The 10,576-nt window shown below is 34.9% G+C and overlaps 1 protein-coding gene across 1 annotated transcript; it reads right to left on the reverse strand.

The window, feature by feature from the left end:
- Positions 1-1,853, reverse strand: LOC126680353 (uncharacterized). The gene is made up of 2 exons (XM_050375473.2): positions 253-1,853; positions 1-158 (listed from the first exon to the last, which is right to left on the reverse strand). Exon 1 carries the CDS (start codon positions 1,836-1,838, stop codon positions 312-314), a length of 1,527 nt encoding a protein of 508 aa, XP_050231430.1. The 5' UTR covers positions 1,839-1,853; the 3' UTR covers positions 1-158; positions 253-311.
- Between the last annotated feature and the right edge of the window lie 8,723 nt (positions 1,854-10,576).

Below are 10,576 nucleotides of genomic sequence, written 5' to 3' on the forward strand. Positions count from 1 at the left end.
TTGAATCATAATTATCTGAGTTTACACCTGTTACAATAAGCTGCCCATTCCCAAAATTAATGTCAGGTACAAGAATGTAAAATAATGCTGCAAAAGAAATATGAAAAACACCTTATCTTTGATAGACTTCCAAATAACTTTGGTGATCACCTCATCGCCTGCGCAAAGCAATTATTTTATTATTAAATTTTATTTTATTGGAAATAAAATATTCATATTAATTCCATGTTTTACATCAACTTAGCTGCTTACACATAGCTGCTTCCACAATACGAAATACAACTCTCTTTTCTTCCAGAGAAATTTATTTATTAGGTAGGATAAATAGATGCATGGGAGGGATAAGTACTAGAGTGGTTCGTCGGAGGCTTGGGTGCGGATTTTGAAGCAATTGGCACCGGTGAAGAGGCCGTCATGTTTTGTGGTGTATTCGAGTTGGCCGTTGGTGAGGGTGTCTTGCTGAATGGAACATCGCAAAATCCAAGTGTTGCAATAAGAGTCACTGTTGTCTTTGTCATTGGTTTAACGCTGACCGGCACTTTTTTAGCCAAACTGGTGGTTGCATTTACGCTACTTCCCCATTCATATTCGCTCTCCATCGTCTCCTTCATCTCAACGCCAGCTTCGAAAATCTCAGGAACACCCATTGAAACTTTGGTACTAAAGGAAAAAGAAGAGGACGTGCTCGTACTCCATTTGTGCTTCCTCACCTCTTTATAAGTCATTGCCACCTCCAAGGTTTCAGTTTGTTTAGTCATGTTGCTGACGCAGGAGCGCGCCAGTGTCATGATTGATTCGTTATACACTCTGGCGTCCTCCAGCCGGTACTCCACATCATATATTTGCCTCTTGTTCACCAGCTCTTCCAGCACCAGGTAGCTCTCTCTGTCGATAGTCGTCGCCCAAGATGCCGCAGCAATACAGTCCACCGTGCCACCGTAGGAGGTTCTACGCAAATATCTATCGTTACCCTTGCTACGGAGTGCGATAGCGTTTCCCTTGATTCTGACTGGCCAAAATGAGGTTGCGGGATCGGAGTCTGACTCGTCGGTTGAATCTGGAAATATCCAATGGGGAGTAGCCCTCCAGAATTTGCCATTGGAATCATGCTTCAAGCGGATGCTTCCGTCGGGGTTGGTGAACACTTGCTCCCCAACTCTATTGTCCCCAATCTGAGTGGCTCCAAATTCCATGTGGTCGTCACTGAGTGGACCGCGGCTGTGCTTGTTACGGTAAAACAGATACTTGCCGTTGTCTCCCTTGACAGCCACATGTTTGGGCAGTATCACAAGCGATTCCCAGTCGGTGAACGAGAAGAGATCGCACCCACGGGCATCCTCGTCATCGTCGGAAGTTGCGATAAATATGCAGCCGTCATAGTCATCAGTTGATCGCCACTGGTAGAGATTATAGCCGCTCTCCACGTGCTGGAAGCGAAAGGTTTTGTCATCTTCAAAAAGGGGCCTGAAGAGGGTGCATGACCATTTGGATTGGTCCTCGTCGGCTGCATCAGCTGTTGCGCCCACAGTTAATGCTTCTTCGTCGCGGCGTCGAAGGTATTTGTTGGTGTAGCAGCATCTTATATGGACTAAATCTCGGTTGCTCTTGGCTTTCTCAATTTTGAACTTGGATACAGGATTAATAATTTCCTCTCCGTCGCATTTAATGATATTGCGGAACTTTCCTTGTTCAATAATGCAACGCAAATACTTGTCATTCTTTGCTTTCAACACAACAAACCTAGGAAGGAGTGGCGCCATTTCCATCTCTTTCTTCTGCAATTTAATGTATAGAGAGAGAGAGAGAATATGTTTATTGCTTTGCTTAGTTGCTTCCATATCTTCAACCCACCGTTATTTATAGGAAAATGGATGCAAATTTGCTGATTTTTTTGGTTTATTATTAACTAGTTACTTAAATTTATCCTTTTATTTAATTAATAATAAAAGAGATTGATTAAATATAAAATATCTAGATCTATATAAAGTATGCGGTAGTAAATTACCCACATTACAATTTTTTTTCTTCAAAATATCGTTAAATGACAATTTTGTACTTTAATTTTTCACTTTTTTAAAAATTTATTAATTTATTTTATTTTATTCAAATATTCTGAATTGGATAATTATTGAATGGTTGACGTGTATAATATTTTTCCTTTGCCAAAAAAAACATGTATACATTTTTTTAATGTAAGCTAATATAGTTATTTATGACCATAAGTGTGTCAAATTAAGAGGGGTGTTTGGTCCAAATTTTTGGTAGAGTTTTTATCTTAGATTAATTGCAAATTAATACATGAATTTTACTATGAGCGGAGCGGGATTCGGGGGCTGCTTGTCCAAACTTATGGCAGGATTCTATTCTGAAAAGGATTTGAGAAAATATGGAGTTGTCATCTAACTCAGCTAGGAATGCCTATAGCGATTGGATAATCTCACTCGCTTATGTGTGAGATTATCGTACGCTGGATCAAAAAATTGGGTTCGTGGACATTTTACTAAAACTCTTGTACTTGACTTATCAGTTACGTTTGCTTTTATTGGGTGTGTTCATTTTATTTCATCTCAACATTCATGCAGTTCACAGTATAAATTTTGGAAATTTAAACACAGATGAAAGCAGTAAAGTGACCCAATTTAGAACGCTCATATGACTCGATTCTGGCAAATAGAAAATACTCTTATGTATTTATCTAACCTTAAGGGTTTTTAACAAATAACAAATGACAGGCTAGTCTGGATTTATTACATGTACAAAGTTTAAAAATCGGATTTTTAGATTTGATTGATTTTATTTAGTCATCTTAAATAACCTATACAATCTTTAATTACTTTTTCATGGGTGTCCTAAATTTTTTAGGTGATTTGCTGGTTTTGATTTGATTGAGCTAATTAACGTGATTAGTCCTTTAGCCTGTTAATATTGGATTGGATCATACTTTTTGAAAGCGTTTAAACAATACAAACATACACAAGGGCAATTGGATATGCATACAAGGTTAGAAATACTGTTAAACCTTTTAGACCAGAGTGCATGTTACTTGATGCATTTTGACCGTCGGTATGGTCGGAACTTGTAATGCCCCGTGTTTTTCAGGCTTGTTTCGATGAACTGTCTGATGTGCTATGTGTAATCTTTGATGGTTGGGTTCCTTTAAACCTTGGTTTACAATGCATAGACCTTTTTTTGATGTTTAATCGTGTTTCATGTGTGTTACGGATAGTTTGGAGCGGTTTTGGGCTTAGGCCCAAAAATCAAAAACAATTGGAGGCAGAGCCTCAGTCACGGGCATGACAGAGCAATCACGGGCGTGACAAATCACAGCAGAACTCGCCATTTTCTATAAATATACCCTTATTTCGACCTAAATTCATTTTTTCACTTCTGAAAACCTAGAACGAATGAAACACTATTCATACTCAATTCCTCACTCATCCCTCTCATTTTTTTTTATCATTGGTAAGTCTTTTAATCATATCTTTCATGGTTTATTCAATTGGTTTATGATTGATGCGATTCTAAATTCAATAGCCCTTTGTTTATCTCATTGTAGGCTGATTTTGATTGATTAATTTATGGGGTTTTGATTTCTTTGGCTTCCATAAGGTATGTGATTTCATTTTCTTTATATTTTGCATAGAGATTGTTAGGTTGTTGCATTGGATCTATACTTTGGGTGATGTGGTTTATATTTTCTGATTTGCTATGTTTTAAAATCTGGAAATGAAAGTTAAGATTTGGTTTTAGCTTGTTTGTTGATAATTGTACGTTGGTTGATGCGAATCGATGGTTAGGTGTTAGTGCATTTCGATAATTATGCGATGTCATCTTCTTATTTTTGTTTTATATTATCAAAGTGGTTGGATATGCATGACTTAGGGCTAATTTGACGCTTTAGAATTGAAGCTATTCAATTGTTTGGTTTCTTAATGGTTGATTTCGGATTTGTTTTGCCTTTGTTTGGATTGGTTAAATGGATTGTAGGCCAAGGTGTGTTAGTGGCTGCCTAGGAATGCTTTAGGGCTCTAACAACATGACATAAAATAATATTAAAAGTATACAGTAAAGCATGCCAACAATAATATCATAATAGTCTGACCAATCCAACATACCAAAATACAGATAAACAACAACTAGTACTACTACGGTTTAAGAATTTAAAAAATAAAATGCTATCTTTTAAATACATTCAAAATTAAACCTCCACAGAATTAATGAAAGCTAGAGATCAACCAGACGCGCTGAAATCAAATAAACCTAGAAACGAGGAAACAACGGGAGTCAGATATACTAAGATGAGTTCATACTGCTATTTACATTTATTAAGTGGAAAAACTTTAAAACAAAACAATTCTTTTGTACTATAATATCTAAAATCATTATGGAATAAGTATTGAAACAATCTCAGAGTGGGTCAGATAATAATCTGTCGATTTCTCATAGTAGGTCAGATATAAATCTGCCGATATTAGCATAGGCAAGACGTCTTTATGCAGATACCAGAATACTTACCGGTGCACACAGTCTAGACGATAACCATCGAGTAGCTCGTTCTATCCAAATCCATAATGAGTTCAAAACCCTTTTGAAACATCCATATTAAATATACATATCAAAATATATAATTTACTTAGTAAAGCGGTAAATAATAATACAAACTCACTGTTTGCAAATCCCCGAGAAAGTCTGGCAAGCAAACTAAACCCTGTTCGACTCCGAGGCACGAGTAGTCGACGGGTTTAAAACAAAACAAAGTTATAATTTAAAACAACCCCCAACTCTAAGGAGTATGAGACACCACATAAGACTAGCACAACCATAATCAAGCCAAAGTACAATGAACATTGAATAAAACATTCATACAAAATCCATAGCCAAAGTTATACAATATGTTAAGTCCTATTGAGTTCCACTTGAAAACATAATCTGGAAACCTTTGACAACTTGATAAAACAAGTTTAAAACCCAGAGTGGTGACTTAGCCGAGCCACCAAGACTTTCAAACTATATCTCACACGTCGGGTGACCCAAGTCTAATCCGACCCGAAGAAACCACAATAGAAACCAATGTTTAAAATCCAAAAATTCATTTGATAAAATGACATCAAATTTAAAAAGCAACGGAACTCAACATTACTTAATTAATCAACTATTAGGAAATCTAGAGTGTTGGATAAAATCCAAAATAAACAAACATGCTAGAAATGACATCATAAGTCATAACATGCCTTAACAACAAAATATTATAAGACATATCTATCATATGCATGCCCAAGCAATGCCAACAAAAATTAAACATCAATCCAACATCTTAAATATAGCATGGAATATCATAACATTCATTAACTATATTTGGACCAACATCAACATGAAACGGACATCATAAACCATAAATCGCGTCATCCAAACGAATCATATACAAACAGCCCTAACCTTTATACCAGCCCAAAATAGTTTATAGGCATTAACCAACATCCAAACTCAATTATCAATCATTAGCTTTGGATTCAAAAGAACAATTTATAACTGTTGGAACAATTGCCGGTTGAAACATGAATTTTTGAAAAGGCTGAGTCGCAGATTAGGTCGCTCTCTTTTAAACGTTTCATGGCTCAGCTCAATGGTGCAAAGCTGACTATCAACCACGTCGTCCCTAGGATAAAACAGACGGAAAATACTGCCACCACTGCAATGTGGTAACAGCTCATTAACACTCAGTCATATTGCTCAAGAACTGTATATAACACAAGACTGTGTTTTCTTTAACTCATAGGAAAAAAAACTTTATTTATAACATAAGACTGTGTTTTTTTATGACACAAAAATGTGTTTCTTTAACTATTTTTTTTTTATTTATAACACAAGATTGTGTTTTCTTTATAACACAAAACTGTGTTTCTTTAACTAAAAAAAAATTATTTATAACACAAGACTGTGTTTTTTTTATAACACAAAACTATGTTTCTTTAACTCAGAGGAAATACTTTCATTTTTTGATTTTTAACAAATGAGGAGGAAGCCTTAATTTATAGAAAAGCTAGAGAGGACAAACCATTCTCTTTTTCCATGTGGGAAAAATGCAACCTTTAATTTTTTTGAATGTTTCACACTAATGTCAACAATCCCGCACTTGAAAATTTAAAAAATATTTCTTGAGAAATTTTTGTATCAATAAGATTGTGCATAAACAAAAGTATCTCGCGATTTGAACTTTTGCGTAGTGAGTAAGATTCTGATTCAACAAGAATGACTCATAGTCTTGAACTCTATCTCGGATATCAAACCACACACAAACTTTTCAATAAGTGTATTCAAAAGCCCCTGCCTTTATGGCCCTGTACGTCTATCCCAATTTAGTGAACGCTCTAGAAATTTTGCCTCAAATTTCATGTAAAACGGCCCCACTTCCACATTCACAAAGGTGAAGCTATCAAGAGCACTTCTGTAGCTAGGTACTCCACTCCATATGGAGTATAGTCTTCATTAAGAGATTCTATTAACTCATCCTCTAATCGCTTCAGGAATCATGCTTCAATATTGCATGTTCTGGCTTATATCATTCATAACTTGTTATTACCCATTGAACCTAGATCTTGAGATCTTTAGTCAGTTAGGTCGGGTTACCATTATAAATGACTCAATCTATAGGCAATAGTCCTATTCCTTTGGAAGTTTTATGGACTTTCTCTCTAACTAATCCTTTCGTCAAAGGATCTGCTAATTTATCATCAGTGTGTTCATGATCCACTCTAACATTTCGTACTGTTCTTACGACATATATGTCGTTTCTTACCGTTACATAAATAGTTATCAATTTTTGCAATTGCCGCGGTACTATCGCTATGGATCAATACAAGTGGTATCTTCTCTTCCATACAAGAATCTCATATCATATCTGACTTAAATCATGGATTGAGTCAAAATACTCTGTTTATTTGATATCCAAAAAACAGTTCCACAAGCTATACTAAAAGTATAGTCACTCGTAGCTTTGGAATCATCTAAAAATGTATTCCAATCTGCATCGCTGTATCCTTCAAGGACAGTAGGATGCTTCTGATAATGTAACCCAAGTTTCATGTTTTTTTTTTAGGTATACCCTTTCAATAGCTTTTCAATGCTCAATACTAGGTCTACTTGTTAACCTGCACATTAATCCAACGACATATGCAATGTCGGGTCTAGTACAATTAGTGGCATACCGAAGGCTTCCAATGATGCTCGCATAATCGGTCTGTCGTACACTATCACCATTGTTCTTAAAAAGTTTTACACTTGAATCATAAGATGTACATGCAGGTTTACAGTTAAAGTAATTATATTTCTTTATAATCTTCTCAATATAGTGAGATTAATATAAAGAAATTCCATGTGCATTCTTAGTAATCTTGACACCAAGAATTACACTCATTCCTCAAAGATCTTTCATATCAACGTTGACATACAACAATGATTTCACAATCTTAACAGCATGAAAATTTGATCAAAAGATTATCAATTCATCAACGTATAAATATATGAAAGTACAAAGCTCATTTTCATGTTTATAAAAAATATATTTGTCAATTCCATTCACTTTAAAAACATTTGAGATGACAAGGTTATCAAAATTTTCATGTCATTGCTTAGGTGCATGTTTTAAACCATACAAAAATTTATCTAACTTTCACACTTTCGGTTCTGACCAATGTATTACAAAACCCTCAGGTTGGTCCATGTATATTTCTTCCTCCAATTCACCATTCAAAAAAGCAATCTTAACATCCATTTGGTGTACAACCAAATCTTATAGTGCAGCGATTGGAGTCAGCACTCTAATGGATGTTATTCTAGTAATAGGTGAATAGGTATCAAAGAAATCAACGTTTTCACATTGTCTATACCCCTTGGTAACAAATGGAGCTTTATATTTATCAACTGTGCCATCAAGTTTTAAATTTTAGTATACAACCTATGATTTTGCAAACAGGGGGGGGGGGGGGGGTAAGTCAGTCAAATGCCAAGTCTTATCGCAAAGAGCCCATCTTACAATTTATGGCTTCTTTCCAAAGATCAACATCTAAAGAAGTTAAAGCTTCTTGGAGGTTTGCAAAATCCTCCTCTAACGAGTAGACATGGAACTCAGAACCATAGTCTTTCAAAATTCTAGCTCTTTTACTTCTTCTGATCTCTGGTTTTATATCATCAGCAAGCTCACTACTCCTGACCACATGATTATTTACTAGATGATTTTCCCCCACTATTTCCCAATTTAAAAGGAATTATATTCATAAAAATTTAGCATCTTCAAATTCAATAATCACTCGTGCAGTTAAGTCATAGAAATTGCAAGTTTTGCTATTAACTACATATCCAATGAAAACACATTCATAGGATCTACTTCCTAATTTTATTCTTTTCGGATCAGGAAATCGAACATCGGCTACATAGTCCCAATTTCTCAAAGAAGACAAGTTCGTTTGTTTATTCTTGAAAATCTCACAAGGTGAAATCCTATAATTAGATATTGGAACTCTGTTTAGCAAATAGCAAACACTCAATGATATTTCACCTCACCAATAAGAAGTAGCACAAAAATTCAATAAAATAGACGTAAGATCATATTTTGTTTCATTTTGATTTTACTAGAGGTATTTGGTGCGCTATTTTGCAGAAGCTCGATTTGGTCTCGGGATTTCCGTATTCGTTTGCTGATTTTATGCTTTAATGGCAGCAAATAATTCCAAGTGGTCCTTGTTCTCATCTTTGGAGGATTTTATGGTTTCTGGTGGTATAAAAAATATGAAAATGTAGAAACAAAAGAGTCTTTCAAAACAAGACGCAGGAGAAAGAAGGTGTTATTTTCAACTGTTGTTGTAAGGCAGTGTTCTTTTTCTAAATAGTGTAATAGGGAGTTCGCTTACTCAAGTTTGGATTTCTATAAAAATCCCATGTGTATTCTCTTCACCAGATTTTAATCTTTTGCCTTTCTCTGAGCCATAACCTTTAGTGTGCAACAATGAGTGTGCCACTTTTTATGCAAAACCTTTGAATAGTTTGACAATTTTGCTATAATTCTATTCATCTTTTTCAATATGTACATCAAACGTTTATTTTTTTTTGCTTCAACCATTGAAATTTAGAGAACTTTGAGTTTATTTAAAGATAATATTTTATTTTAAAGCTCTTAAACTGCAGTAGTACTAGTTGTTATTTATTTTTATTTTGATTTGTTGGATTGGTCCGACTATTATAATATTATTGTTAGCATGCTTTACTGTATATTCTGGACATTTTTTTATACCATGTTGTTGGAGCCCTAAAGCATTTCTAGGCAGCCACTAACACACTTTGACATATAATCCATTTAACCAATCCAAACAAATGCAAAACAAATCCGAAATCAACCATTCAGACACTTGAATAGCTTCAATTCTAAAACGTCAAATCAGTCCTAGGTCATGCATTTCCAGCCATTTTAATAATTTAAAAACAGCAATAAGAACATGATATTGCGTAATTATCGAAATGCACTAACACCTAACCATCGATTCGCATCACCCAAGGTACAACTATTAACAAACAAGCTAAAACTAAATTTTAACTTTCATTTCCAGATTTTAAAACATAGGAAATCAAAAATATAAACCACAACACCCAAAGTATAGATCCATTTACAACAACCTACAAATATCTATGCAAAATACAAAAAAATATAATCACATACCTTATGAAAGCCAAAGAAATCGAATACCTAAAAATTAACCAATCAAAATTAGCCTACAATGAGATAAACAAAGGGCTATTGAATCTAGAATCGCATCAATCATAAACCAATTGAATACACCATGGACGATATGATTAAAAGGCTTACCAATGGTAAAAAAAATGAGAGGGATGAGTGGAGAATTGAGTATGAATAGTGTCTCAGCAGTTTTAGGGTTTTAAGAAGTGAAAAAATTAATTTAGGTCGAAATAAGGGACTATTTATAGAAAACGACGAGTTCTGCAGTGATCTGTCACGCCCGTAACAGACATGTCACGCCCGTGACATGTCTCTTTCACGCCCGTTACAGAGGCTCTGCCTCCAAGAAAAACTTTCCATTGCCAAGCTTGTACCTAGAAAACGGAGCAATACTAGGGCTAATTTTTAATAAGTTTCTCCACACCCAAGATCAATCTAATGGCATACAAATCCCCCCAAAACTAAGATTTTTAAGCTTATTCTCAGTCACCCACTTAGCTCAAAGAGTAGTTTTTAAAGTAATCAGATTCTAAACATGTTCAGACATTACTGTAATGTTCTAGATGTGAACAAATTTAACTCCCAAATCACCCACCACACTACTACTACACACAGCAAACGTTCATGTTCAGTTACCAATTAATCGTACACTAGCAATTTTGCTTCCCCGAGCTTGCAAAATGAAGGGTGTGCCATTACAGTGCAAAGGTGGTCTTTATTATCATCTATAAACATTTTAATGTTGTTTGTGTACTTTTGGTTAAATATACAGTAATGATGAATTTTTTTATATTGGAGCTTATGGTACTCCTATACCAGCTCCAGGTAAATAATTGTGTGAAATATTAA

Source organism: Mercurialis annua, linkage group LG5 (genome assembly GCF_937616625.2).
Source record: "Mercurialis annua linkage group LG5, ddMerAnnu1.2, whole genome shotgun sequence".
Classification (NCBI taxonomy): Eukaryota; Viridiplantae; Streptophyta; class Magnoliopsida; order Malpighiales; family Euphorbiaceae; genus Mercurialis; species Mercurialis annua.

What these genes read in the sequence shown, in the direction of transcription:
- LOC126680353 (XM_050375473.2), bottom strand. Translation starts at nt 1,838, where the DNA reads ATGGAAGCAACTAAGCAAAGCAATAAACATATTCTCTCTCTCTCTCTA.